Here is a 14,647-nt window from a genome sequence, read left to right as displayed (position 1 = left end):
GTACAGATTCAGTGTGCTGTAGCTATGTAGGGTGATAATTTGGTAGCAGGAGTGTGTTTAGGAAGGATGCTGATAAGAGGTATTTCCCTCACCCACTTCCTTCCCATTCTTTCTCCCATGGGTTGGTTGTGTAAAGTTTGTTAACCTCTTTTGGGTACAACTAGACAATTTTATTTACACTAGGAAGGATCTATAGAGGTCAGAAAATTAATGGCTAGTCTTCATTATCTTAATTCCCCACAGAAGTTGTGTAAGATCATGAAATAGTAAGCAGCATGAATACAAAAGGGGTTAAAGATAAAGTTCATGGATAGGAAGTGCATCTGTTTATAATGAGGGTTAGGATAGATCATATAAGTGTTTTAGTCAACTTAGGTATGTCAACTGGCTTTTTTGCAATCTCATTATTTACTTATGTTCTTGTATGGATGCCAGATTTGAAAAGATTTTTTAAACTCTTATTTATTTGTTATTTATGTATAAAACTTGGTGAGATGTATGCTTGAAAAGGGGTATTATTGTAGTTACGCAACACAGAGGTGTAGCTGAACACAATGTGTAAGAAAGGAAATACTGCTTCCTACTACCCTTGGCTGCCAATCCCTCTGACCCCCCACCTACCAGAAATGTCCATCTACTTGTGTCAATTTTTTTTTTTTTATTATTGGCCAATTGGTTGTATACTCAAAGTAATAAAAACAATGTAGATTTCTTTTTTTAATGTATCCATCTGGATTATTTTGTGGTTAACCTTACCCACTAACAAATTTGGCTTTGCTTCCCACAAGGTCAATGGGACTGAAGATCAAACTGAGGCTGCAGGACAATCCACATTACTTTCGTTACTGTTGCCGAGAAACGACATGCAAGGAACAGTCTTGGAAACCTTTGTTGCTTTCCTTACTGCTCCTATGAACATAATCTCTAGCTCTGTCAGTGAAAACACTACAGTATTCATTCAGCAGATGTCTAAAATCTGGCTCATGCATAATTTCTTGAAAAAACAGGGCGTCTATAGCGTACACGGTACAAGAGAGTGAAGACCCACAAAAGGACGGTTATCTTCATTATATCCACTTCACAACGTTTCGGGAAAGTACATATCCCATCTTCAGGTACAAAAAGGCACCGTAAAACCACACGTAAAACGTTAAAAAATGACCAGACGCAGTGGTCCTGCTACTTGTTCCTCCAACAGGTAAGTGGGGAGGGAGACTGGCTTACCAGTATTTATAGGCTCCTACTCACTAGATGGCAAAATGTGATTGGTTCACTAAGAATTTCCTATTCAATACAAAATATAGTACAAAATTCTAATCTGTCATAGCTAATACAAAAAGAAAAAAAGAAAATTTAAAGGTATGATGTACAACAGTTAGTCTATTACAGAAATATTTTAGCCTGAACAAAATACTCAATGCTGATTGGTTGAAACAAAGTACACGTATATGAACCTACGACTCCTAACTTATAATGACACTATCTCACCAAGTTCGAAAATATTAAGAGAAAATTAATAATTTGGTAGCTATTTCTGTACCATTTAACTCTGGCTTCTCTTTTACAATAAATAAAGATTCTGCTATCCTAAGGTCTTAGTTACAATATGCCCTATACATTATGTTGAAGTCCTGATCAGTAAATGCATGATTACATTGTAATGCGTGTTCTCTTATATTTCAGAAACTAGGCTCAGTGATAGAACAAATGCTCGTATCACTAAGCCTAGTTTCTGAAATATAAGAGAACACGCATTACAATGTAATCATGCATTTACTGATCAGGACTTCAACATTAAGTATAGGGCATATTGTAACTCAGACCTTAGGATAGCAGAATCTTTATTTATTGTAAAAGAGAAGCCAGAGTTAAATGGTACAGAAATAGCTACCAAATTATTAATTTTCTCTTAATATTTTCGAACTTGGTGAGATAGTGTCATTATAAGTTAAAAGTCGTAGGTTCATATACGTGTACTTTGTTTCAACCAATCAGCATTGAGTATTTCGTTCAGGCTAAAATATTTCTGTAATAGACTAACTGTTGTACATCATACCTTTATTTTTTTATTTTTTTATTTATTTTTTTTTTATTTTTTTTTTTTTTTATTTATTTATTTTTTTTTTTTTTTTTGCATTAGCTATGACAGATTAGAATTTTGTACTATATTTTGTATTGGATAGGAAATTCTTAGTGAACCAATCACATTTTGCCATCTAGTGAGTAGGAGCCTATAAATACTGGTAAGCCAGTCTCCCTCCCGACTTACCTGTTGGAGGAACAAGTAGCAGGACCACTGCGTCTGGTCATTTTTTTACGTTTTACATGTGGTTTTACAGTGCCTTTTTGTACTTGAAAATGGGATATGTACTTTCCCGAAACGTTGTGAAGTGGATATAATGAAGATAACTGTCCTTTTGTGGGTCTTCACTCTCCTGTACCGTGTATGCATAATTTCTTTATAACGAGCAAACACAGAAGATTATGCTCGTCACTTGGATAGGAAGAAAGGTGCTATGACTTCAGTAGACCAGTATTACCAGGTGTTATTATAGTTTTCATATAATACAAAACATATTGATGTGAGTGTAGTACCCAATATTTGGAAGAAGAAACATTTGCTTCCCTCACTCCTAAATACAGAAAGCTTTCCCAACAGGTCCCCAAGCTTGGTATACATTGGGAAAGCTGTATAAGAAAGTGGAAGTAGGTTCTTGGAGAGTTTTGAAGGCCAGGCCAGAATCTAGAGCCACCTAGGTCATGTGGAGGTGGGATGAGGATAGCAACTTAGTGATAAAACGGTACCAGAAAAGTGCCACTAATGGAATACGTATCATCAACAGTGATCAGAGAATCATTGCATGCACAATGGACACACAGCTGTAACTCCTTGTCATATTCCAGTCCTCCCTCCAGACCCATGGTGTGGGAAGCCTGCCTGCTGCTGGCTAACAATATCCTCCAAATACTTATCAATTTTGCTTTGCCTTACAGACCTCACTGGCTTACTGTGACATTTTTTTTCTTTTTATATACCATATGTATAGAAATCCCCACTGTATTTAATTTCCAGTGTTACCCATGTTTTTATATCAAGTAAATAACAGCAGTATTTAGTATTCCTGTAACATTTATTCATTTTTAATCATTGTTATTAACTTGTAGATTTTGCTATTAATATTCCATTGTAATACTATTTATATAGTTTTTGGTGCTGAAGCATTTTTGTATCCTATCAAGAATTATTACTCTAGTTATTCTTGTCCACCATTGCATAATGCTACAATTTTTGCATTAATTAGCCAACTTAACTCCTGTTCCTGTGGTGCAGTGAGTCTCTCTGCACTCCTCCATGTCAGAGCTTTATGGGTGTCCTCCTCTATATTTCAGTAGAGTCATCCTGCCCCTCACTGTGGAAGAGGTAGGTTCCCTCAGTTGTATTTTCTAGTGATAGTGGCACTGACTATTCCTTCAACATTTTACAGTTTGATTATGCTGACACAGTGATTCTTTGCTCCTGTCCATCATTGCATCTGTTTTTTCTCTCTGCCAGTGTGATGGTTTGGTCTATTTTAATAAAATTGCCATTTTTAGTCATAAAATAGTTATTTTCTTAAACTAATAGGAAAAAATTATGCAGATACAAAACCAACAAATTTTTTTGAGCAATATGCAGGCAAGCAAATAGAGTGAAGGTATGTGAATGTACCTGATGCTTAAGCTTTGCACATAATGATCATCTGGATTGGTCATTGCCACAAGAAGGGCCAGTGTACCCTTGACTACTAATGGTACTATGACACTTGGCATTTGACCCAAGTCTAGGCAGTTTTGATATGAAGAAATATAACTAGGCAAGAGAAAATTTCAATTACATAATTACTCCTTTTTGTTGTCAATGGTGTTTTTCAAAATCATACTCCTGTCTTTGAGAATCACTAATACACTGTTTGTCATCATGCAATTGCTATTCCTTTTCTTGTCAGTATAGTCATTCAGGATCACACACTAGACTTGCATCACAATACATGCTTTATTCATCTTAAGGAGAGGCTGTTGCAGTCAAAGGCATAATGTTGTGTTATGTTTGCAGTACCAGGTGGCGCAGCTGTACAGTGTGGCGGAGGCAAGCAAGAATGAGACGGGTGGAGGAGAAGGCATTGAGGTCTTGAAGAATGAGCCGTTTGAAAACCATCCTCTGCTGGGTGATGAGTACAGCAAGGGACAATACACCTATAAAATTTATCACCTTAAGAGGTAATCCTAGACTTACTTGCTTATATTGCATTACCGATTCATGTAAGAGCATAAAGTTATTGTTTTGTGGATTTGAAATTATAGTTTGTGAGAAAAAATGTTATTTGATGCACATTCTCTCTGCAAAACTATTCAGCAATAATTGTTTTTTTTTTTTTTTTTTTTTTTTTTTTTAAGAGGTAGAGCATAAAAATAGGAGGAGTCTACTGAACTAGTTCCTCCCAAATAGGTAAAATAAGAAAAAAAATGTTTGCTTATTCAGTATTGGTAAGGTGTCATAATACACTTGTCACAACCCAGAGCCAAATTTAGATTTTAAGACTCAGTGCAGCTGATGGATGCTGTGAATGATGCCCATCTAGGCTCTGTTCACTATTGATGACTTTCACCTTTCTCCACCAGCAAAGTGCCAGCCTTCATCCGTCTCCTGGCACCCGAGGGCTCCCTGGAGATGCATGAGGAGGCTTGGAACGCATATCCATACTGCCGAACCATCATTTCGGTGAGTGGGCGTGTGCACCTCATAAAGTTATCGGTGGTATTGTTTTGTGGACTCTCCATTATATATAGTATATAAAAAAATGTCATATATTGATGTTTGTTCTATGTGCAGAACCATTTGATAGTGAAATACATACAACATTTTTTTTTATGTGGAGGTGGATAGAGTAAAGAAAAAAAGAGAGAAAAGCAGGAAGGAAAGCACAGTTGATTAAATTGAAACACTTTATAGTTTTCCATTGATTGAGGAGAATAGATAAGATGAACAGAACATGTGTATCATTCAAAACCTAATGTGTCAAATATCTCTCCCAAGATACATTTTCTAAAGCCCAGAGCTTTATGAATAATCACTAATAGCAATCATTATAATGAACATCAAGAACAAAAGTTGGTCAGTGTTAGCAGTGACTAGGAAACATTCTGTTGTGTTTCATCAGATTGCAAATAATTTTTAGATTATCTGTGTTAGCAATAGTCTGTGAGGATTAGTTGTACTTTCTTAAGTGCTTAGAGGTCAAGATTTTAAACTGGTGAAGAGGAATATGTGTGTGTGTGTGTGTGTGTGTGTGTGTGTGTGAGAGAGAGAGAAAGAAAGAGAGAGAGAGAGAGAGAGAGAGTAAGGGCACTATGTCTCAGCAATAACCTTGCACTGCCAATGTTAGTCAGGTGCAATTATTGGTTTGTGGTGAGCAATTTTACTTTCTTATTAAGGATTTGTTGGTTAATTCTCCAGATTATGTTTGTAAGGGTGATTTTAAGTGTGTTTGTATGTGTGAGAAAGAGAAAGTATGAGCCATAATTCTGGCAGCCAACAAGAACAGGACAGCATCTTCCACTGATTAGCATCAAGCTTATTGCTAACATTGATTTGTCTCTTCTGACAATATTAAACTACAATAGGAGTTGCCTTCCCTCTCAATAACTACATGTTTTGGGTATCTCCACTGCTGAGATTTTCAATACAAGAGGGGCACTGGCCTAGGGATACAAAAACTTAGAAATGAAAAGATTCACTAAGGTGCCAATCAAAAAGGTCAAAAACATCAACAGTTTGAAAAGTTTCTTGAAATCTACTAAAAGAACCAATAATTTCTAGTCTCTCCTAAGACCTTCCCTCATGGGTGGCTTGCACCTTTGTCTTCTTTCACTATGTGTATATGACATGTTATAACATTTTTACAATCAGTTGCCTTTCAGAATCCCGGATACATGAAGGAAAATTTTTACATAACGATAGAGTCGCTGCACGTCCTGGACAATGGCGAGTCTGAGAACGTGAGTGAGTCAGGCAGGGAAGGCGTAGCAGATCACCCTTGCTTCACGGCATGCTGCTCTCACCTCACTGCCTTGGCCTTGCCTCATGCCTGATGCCTTGTGTATAACCTAACATCATTATACTCATTCTCTGTACAGTTAGCATTTATTCTCCTACAGTAGATGTAATAGTATGACATTGTAGTACTGGAGCCTTACTTATTAGAATAACAGAACAGTCAAGGCTAACCAGAATCTACTGGGCCTTGGTTATCATCTTGGACAGATTGGGAAGTTGTCATATGTTACTGTTCACTCGTGCTTCCTGTTATGGGGAGATCAACATCCTTTTTCTAGGGTGCTCCAAAAAATAGACATTAAACTCTGTTGAGCACTTTACATGCATCCCTATCCAGTGACAACATTAGTACATCATTGCACACACCTTATCATTCATGTATTAATGTTCCCCCTTTGTTCCCTTCCACATCAGGATCAATTCCCTAGTATTTAGAGACTGCTCCATAAGAGGAACATGACACTGTTGAGTACATGTATCTACTGACAACATTAGTATATCATTGTACTCACCTCAACCTTCAGTACTGCTGTTCACTAAATGTTTAGCTTGAATCTTTCTTTCCCTAACTAACCCAATCTGCCTGCTCCCTTTTGGTGCACCAACTGACACTTCTTTCTCTTAACAGGTGTGCCCTTTATGGAGTTTACATCCTGACTAGCATGTGTTGGTGTACCTGTAGACCATTAATTAGCATGTTTGTCATAATTGCTTACTATTACTATTAGTGCTTGACCTACTTCATTAAGTAGCTTTCATATGCATAACAGAATCCATCGTACATGAAGAAAAACTTTACTGTGACGATTGAAACTCTGCATTTGCCTGATATGGGAACGCAGGAGAATGTGAGTCTGCTATGCTTTCCTGCTATCTGTTTACAACACTCCATCAACTATACTGATTAGGTCACTGACATTGAATAAAAATAAGAATAAACTAACACTTGCCCTTATCAGGCTTAAAACTTTGTGTTTGATTAACAACTGATTAGCCTTAGCTGTTCAGTATGATGAAAATTGACAAATATCTTGTTGAATAATTGGAGAATAATATGTATTTTTAAGTGTGGATGCAATTACATTGTCATTGATGTGATATTTACTTTAAAAGATGAGCAAGTGAATGACTGAAGCTTCCATAACACACAAACATTCTGCACTTCAGGCTCATAGACTAACAGGAGAAAAGCTTAATATGCGAGAAGTTGTGACCATTGACATTGCCAATGACACTGTCAAGCCAGCGGATTACAAGGCTGATGAGGACCCTACAAAATTCAAATCGGAGAAGACTGGTCGAGGTCCTCTGCAAGGTCCCCAGTGGTGGAAAAAGGTAAGGTGTCTCAGCTCGCCCAAGTAGAAACTGGAATGTAATACAGGAAAATGTGTCCTTTTAAAGAATTGGAGGTTAAGAAAAGAAATCTTAAATGGCAATACATCAAGTAAAATAGAGAAAGGATTCTGAATACTCATAAATACCTAAGTAGAGACTGAATACAGGCAACCCCCGCTTAACGAAGGTTCACACAACGAAATTTCGCTACAACGGCCTCCTTTTTACTACCATCTGCTCATTTAACGAACACTAAACTCACTGTAACGAAATTTTATCCAGGTAATTTTTTCCAAGTTTGAAAGCTTCACCGTATCACACAAGCCAACAGGCTTTTGAATACACCAGTGCCTCTCGTGGACAAAACGCGCACCACTCACTACCCCTGTTCAAAACAATAATAGCGTCAGCAGCAGCTCGTCTTCCCTTGCTCTACATGCCACCAAAACGCCCTGCAATGTCACCTAGCGTTGCTAAGAAGACCAGGAAGTCTCTTACTCTCGAAGTGAAGCTGGATATTATTCACGGACACGAGAGAGGCAAGAAAACTAATAGCATTGCTTCCCACCATGGCTTGACTCCATCTACTGTCTACCATTTTCAAGTCAGCAGACTCTATTAAGAAGGCTGGTGAGACCATATCTTCCTTGCAAGCTAAAAGAACCACTTGAACTCATGACTGCAATGGATAAAATGGAAAGCCTTGTGGAAATGTGGTACATAAGTTTTGTATGCGGTAGAATGATGCGCCCTTTGTTTACATTCCACAGGTTGCCAGCTAGCGTATTTCCTGCTCCACTCTCCCTCCCTTCATAAATTTAAGATCATCAACATTATAAAGTTACATACATACATTAGTGTACATTATAATTACTTGGTCTTAAATTAAACTGCTTAAATGTTTAACTTCATAATTTTTACTTTCATTAAACCTTTCACTGTACTATGATGCACTCTCGCTTTGTTTACTCTCAATGGAAGTTCAGTCAGGGGTCAAACTTGTTATAATTGGTTCGCTTAACGAAGTGTTTTTTAGGAACATAACCCCTTCATTAATTGGGGATTTGCCTGTAGTTTTAAAGAGGAATGTAGCAAGAAAGTGTGATGAGAGTGATGAAGAGTCTTAGAGTTTGTGAAGGCCAGAAATCCTGAATGGCAATGCACCAACTAAGATAGGAAAAGAATTCTGGATATTTATGATTCATTTAGAACACATAGTCATGACATTATGCAGCTTCCAAATTGCATCCACAAGGTAGTGCATAAGGTTCTCATTTACAGTTAGGCAATAAAAGAATGGATGCCTAGAAAGCTGATCTGATTAAGTGTTTTTTGTAACAAAGCTCACACTATTCCAAGATTTCAGATTACTGGAGTCACCATATAAAATGGCTTACCATAAATCCTCTATTAATAGGATAACAGTATATGTAATTTAGTTTTCTCTTGCATATAGTGTGACCCGGTGATGACGTGCTACAAGTTGGTGACTTGTGAGTTTAAGTGGTTCGGCCTTCAGACCAGAATAGAAAAGTTCATCATGGATGCTGAGCGTAGACTTTTCACCAACTTCCACAGGTGAGGCAGGAGGAGAAAGAGTTGCAAGAAAATCTGTGTGTGGATAGAGGGGTGATAGACAGACAAACAGATAGCATAAGGAATAATAAATATCCTTAATAGAATGAGCCCTCTCACAGATTCTTAGCAGACCAGAGGACTTGCACATAGTTGAGTAAACACACTAAAGACTGTGTAAGTGTGGCAGTGTTACTATAGTCTTTTTATTCTAAAGTGGCCCCTGGATCTCAGTTTGAATGGTTTCCCAGTGAATGTTTGGTTTTCAGATCCTGAGGAAAACCGTGAGTTACCCTTGTAATAAGTGGGTTGATCAACAGAAAACAAGTATCATTCACATCAGATCAATTACGTTATCAATATATGACAATATGTTTTAAATCCAAGAGCCATTGTAGAGTAGACAGACTATAGGGACTGGGATTCCACAGAGAAGAGCAACTAGGATGATACCAGCATTAAAGCGCCTGGAGTATAGAGATAGATTAAAGGAATTAAACATGTTTTCATTTGAGAGGAGATGTATAAGAGGGGATATGATAGAGTTATTTAAAATTTTTTCAGATACGAACTACATAGATGTGAGATCTTTCTTTACCTTAGAGGAGGGAAATAGGACTAGAAATCATGGCAGGAAGATTAGAAAGCAAGGCTGCAGGTTAGATATAAGAAAATATTTCTTTAGTCATAGAGTGGTAGACTTCTGGAATGCATTGCCAGAGACGGTTGTAAATAGCATTAGTTTGACAATGTTTAAAAACAGATTAGATAAGCACTTAAATTTATTAGATTTATGATTATGTATAGCACTGCATGATAGTTTTTATAAGAAATTTACTATAGTTAAATAAGACATGATCCCCATGTATGGGGACCACAAATTGTAGAGGATTTCGCTGCAGGACTTACCCCTGTTAATGGGCCAAATATTTAGAATTAGTATATAATGTATTGTGTACTTGTAAGTGTATCTTTAAGTACTGATGACGAGGTCGCTGTGCGACAGATACAGGATAACCTAGATGGGCCCTGGTGGCCCTTTGTTATCCTATTATTTATGTTATGTTATGTTAGACTAGAGGAAGTTATTTAATCATATATCTTTGATCTGAGTGAAGTGCTCCCAGTGTCATATATATTTCAGTAGCACTGATTTTTACCTTGTCTGTTGTGGAAGTGTGTGGCCAGCTATGCTATGCCAAAGATCCTGGGGTATATAGCAGGGTTGTCCTGGAGACTTTTTTTTTTCCACCAGCATTCAATAGGGCTAACAGTGGAAATGACAAATGTATGAGTGTGTGGTACCATCCATGTAAGAATGCCAGTTTGATGCATAGTAGATAGATTGATATTTACAATTCCTTATCCATCTTTTGATTAACTCTGTATCTTCCCTAATCTCCAATTTCGCTGTGCTTCGGTAGTTATGTTGATGGATAGCAATGCAACAAGACACTTAGGGAATATGTTAAACTTTCTCTTCCAGGCAAGTGTTTTGTTGGATGGACCGGTGGCACGGGATGGATATGAATGACATCAGACAGCTGGAGGATGCTACCAAAGATGAACTTGATGAGGTGTGTGGTGTTACTGCCTCTTAGTGGTTCACCTGTCTCTCTCTCTCTCTCTCTCTCTCTCTCTCTCTCTCTCTCTCTCTCTCTCTCTCTCTCTCTCTCTCTCTCTCTCTCTCTCTCTCTCTCTCTCTCTCTCTCGGATAGATGGAACTGTGAGGCTCATTGGGAATATATTTATCAATAAAACAATTAGAAGATTAGATTTGAAGGGATGCTTGTGAGTATTTCAAACAGCTTGCCTCAACCATGCCTCTTGAAAGGGGGATGTCACTCTGATAGATAAGTTATTCTTTACATTTAAGTAAGTTGGATTTGGTTTATTATTTTGAATGGTTTATGTTATATAGAGATCCTTTCTTTATTGATATAACCATTGGAAGAAAGCCTATCCTTTTACATCTTGCAAGTCTTCATTCCCTTCTCATTCTTCTCTTTAAGTATTTATTCTTTCCTCATTCCTCTTACCCATCTATACCTCTAAAGTATTTACTCCCCATATTCCTCTCAGTCTTCTACATATCCCTTTCTGTTCCTTGCTCACTCCTGCTACCTATTACTGTATCCTAAATCAGTCAGCCAAAATCTGGGATGTACTCATAAATCACCTCTCAAGTTCAATTTAGTCTTGACAAACATTACTCTTTCTTTCTTCATATATAGTTTTCCCTGTTCTTTTGTCATGTATTTCATATATATATATATATATATATATATATATATATATATATATATATATATATATATATATATATATATATATATTAGATAGACATTTCAAAATTAGCATTTTATTGATGCATTAATTTTGTTTTCATGTTTTCAGCAACGGAAGGTGGGTACTGTGCGAGGTACAAAAGGTGAATAAGCCTCCAGTTCTTTTTATTTGTTGATTTTTTCTCCTCTTCCCTCATAATTGGCTAAGCTCTGTTTTAAGAATACAAATTTGATACTTTCATAGAAAATCCTTTGTAATATGTACCACCACAATTACTGTTTTTGTATTAAGAAGTTTAGTTATGTTTAGACTTCTAAGGAAATGTAATTTTTCTGATGAATCTGTTAAGTGATTTATTCACAATGATAAGTGACCATTTGTGCCTCAAGAAAGACTTCCAGTAGTGTGTCTGCAGCAGCATGAATGTAGGTGATCATCTCTAAATGCACTATATCTGCACAACCTGTGTGATATGTCAGTGGAGTTCAGGCATGTGAATTATACAGGGCTGCTATGGTTGTGATGCAGGGAGGAAGGGAGGAGGGTGGTGCTGTGGTCTCACTGGCTGGAGTGGGTATGGCTAAAAATTGTGTGTGTGTGTGGTTGATCTGAAAGTTATGAGTAGACAAGAATTGTACTGGCCTGGTGGCCTTACCTGCTGCTTTCTTGTGATTCTTGTGATGAGTCAGGGGAGCTCACTGAATTCCAGGATATAAGATTACTTTATTGCCATTAAATCATTGGTAACTTTTCTCACCATCACACACTTTTCATGAATATTCAGGATTTTTCACTAATGTTCTATTATTTTCTTCAGCAGCAGCACAGCTTAGTTAGATCTTGGAATTTTAGAAATTTGTGAAAGGATTGTGTGTGTGTGTGTGTGTGTGTGTGTGTGTGTGTGTGTGTGTGTGTGTGTGTGTGTGCGTGCATGTGTGTATGAGGGAAGCTACCTTTTACCTTGGCTTGTGTGAGCCTTTCAGCTGGTCAGGTTGTACTTTGTGCATTAAGTGCATTCAGCACCTTTAGGTTATATAATCATGATTTGATGTTTATCATTAGTAATGCAAGGATTCCTTGCAAGAAAAGTCTGTCCAGTTTTGCATTTAATTAATATAAAGCTAGATCGACTTTTCTTATCAAAGTTTGATGGTGATATAAAATTATACTGTTTCACATTTAAAATCAACTTTAGAAAGCCACAAATACTCTATTTAAATTAATTTAGCTGATGTGCATGACTGAAAATGTGAGAGATGCTGCAGTGTAATGCAATGAGATGAGGTGGAGAGAAATGTGGATTATTTGCTTTTCAAGTAATTTAGTGTTTGCAGTCTGGCAGGTTACTATTGTGTGGTAATGAGCCTGATTAGAGGTTGTTGTCATGCTGCAGTGTTATGAACTTTGATGCTTTGGAATTTACAGAATAGTTTTTGTGGGTGATAGTATTTTTTTTCTAACATAATGCCAATCGTTACTTGATAGCAATTAAACCTAAATTGTATATCTTCAATTACTACCTGTTTTTTTTTTTTTTTTTTTTTTTTTTTTTTTTTTTTTCATAGTGCTGAATCATTCCTTATTACATTTACAATTGGTGTGACAAAAAATACATTCATTGAGTTTACAAAGTGTTTGATATCAACACCTCACAATCAGTGTGACTGCACAGCAATCTCCTTATGAGAGGTCAGTACAGAGGACTGAGGATTGAATCCTGACAAGGTATTTAGCCAAAGCACAGTACCATTGATCACAAATCATGATTTTGTTTGCTTTGCTGCTAGGTACAACTGTAATGGTCTTTATGTTAGGTACATACAAAAAATTAAGTGTTTGGATTTCAGTTATTGGTTCCCTTCATTCATCAAGTTCAGCATTTTTTTTTTTTTTTTTTTTTTTTCCTCGTAATAAAGCCAAATAAACCAAAAAGGATATTAAAAGTATCAGTGATAAAATTATCATTAATATAATTTCATTTGTGCGTAGCTTACTTTACAGAGACCATTCGCCTACACTAGCATTGTCTTGTGTCATGCATCTTTTTTTTTTTTTTTTTTTTTTTTTCTTTCTTGCTTGCCATTGGGTATGCTAGGTAAGTATTATTATTATTAACTTAATTAATGCCTTGCTTTTCCGTTTGTCATTTATCAGTAATTTTTTATTCTTTTTAGCTTCATTATAATGTTACAAGTCTGTCAATCTATAAGAAAGACTGTCTTGAAAAGAGAGTACGAAGACCATTATACGTATATCTCATTGAGGAGAGGGTGCAAAAATAGAAACTAATTGGGTTCCTGCTCTCTGCCTATTTCACTCGCTTTTCACATCTTTTATTTGAATTATGCATTGCTCATTCTGAACTGCTCTGCTCCTTGCAATGCATCTCCTGTTGCAATGAGCGATGTCTGAGCGAGGAAGACCTCCGTGCTTGCTCAGGGAATATCACGAGGAAGTAACGACCTATAAGCTCTTACCAGTCACTGCGTTGGCTGAGTCACGCGGTGACGGTGATGTCCACAGACTGTACAACTGTACAATGTCCATCACTGTAGGAGAATTTAGCGTCCATCCCTCATGCCTGCGACTATTGAATTTAGTGGATGAAAACTTGCACTTAGTAGCTACGTACAGTACTGCACCCAAGCCCTTAATATACCCTACGGTCATCTGCTGGGTGCCGATTTACAGTGGAAAGCAGCTTCAGTGTGGCTTCCTTAGAGATGAGTCAGGTCTTGGAGCTAAACTTCCGCCCCAGTATTGAAACAGGTGTGAAGTTACAGTGATTCAAGAGGCAACTAAGACAGAACCAGATATTTTATTTGCGATGTATATATAAGAACGATATATAAAAGCTCAATTTAACATTTCAGCTTGTATAATCAACTAATCTAAACATTTCCTACCTTCATTACACCAGCTGCTGGTATTGTAGGCACCATTTAAACACTAGTGATCCGTCATTCCTTGAAATCAGCTTTTGCGTCTTCTCCGATATGAGTAACGTAAAATGATCACGTAAATTACATTTGCTAAATGTGACCTTGAAGTGAGAAAATGCTATTCAGCGATTTTTTTTTTTTTTATTAATTCCCAATAGAAATAACAAAATGAGAAATGAGTAATATGTAAGAAAATTTACCTAAGATGACGAAGGCCATTTTTTAAGCGAGGCCGATGTTGTCTGTAGTAGACGTCTAGTTAATTAACTCAAGTCTCACAGATAGCTATACTACACTTTACAGCTAGGAGCACGTTCTCAGATTATTCGAATATAGTTATTTCCGCCCCATGTTAAGAAACTGGGGGAAAATATTGTGTTTGAGTCTTTCTGTACCGAATGGCAAATGTTAA

At 36.9% G+C, this 14,647-nt stretch overlaps 1 protein-coding gene across 2 annotated transcripts in view; it reads left to right on the top strand.

Moving 5' to 3' along the window:
* Positions 1-12,849, top strand: part of LOC123515162 (phosphatidylinositol transfer protein beta isoform-like) — a 13,461-nt gene extending 612 nt beyond the window's left edge. The window contains exons 2-9 of one of the 2 annotated variants that reach the window (XM_045273650.1): positions 3,391-3,421; positions 4,094-4,257; positions 4,660-4,759; positions 6,865-6,942; positions 7,262-7,429; positions 8,886-9,007; positions 10,491-10,581; positions 11,402-12,849. In XM_045273650.1, the coding sequence (XP_045129585.1) occupies positions 3,391-3,421; positions 4,094-4,257; positions 4,660-4,759; positions 6,865-6,942; positions 7,262-7,429; positions 8,886-9,007; positions 10,491-10,581; positions 11,402-11,443 (796 nt within the window). In that variant the 3' untranslated portion in view covers positions 11,444-12,849. Of the gene's footprint in view, positions 1-3,390; positions 3,422-4,093; positions 4,258-4,659; positions 4,760-5,958; positions 6,037-6,864; positions 6,943-7,261; positions 7,430-8,885; positions 9,008-10,490; positions 10,582-11,401 lie in introns of both variants that reach the window. The other variant, XM_045273649.1, reaches the window with a different exon arrangement.
* Positions 12,850-14,647: the final 1,798 nt, after the last annotated feature.

Source organism: Portunus trituberculatus, chromosome 38 (genome assembly GCF_017591435.1).
Source record: "Portunus trituberculatus isolate SZX2019 chromosome 38, ASM1759143v1, whole genome shotgun sequence".
Taxonomy (NCBI): domain Eukaryota; kingdom Metazoa; phylum Arthropoda; class Malacostraca; order Decapoda; family Portunidae; genus Portunus; species Portunus trituberculatus.
The sequence above is the reverse complement of the archived record's forward strand: the minus strand, read 5'-3'. Positions and strand labels throughout refer to the sequence as shown.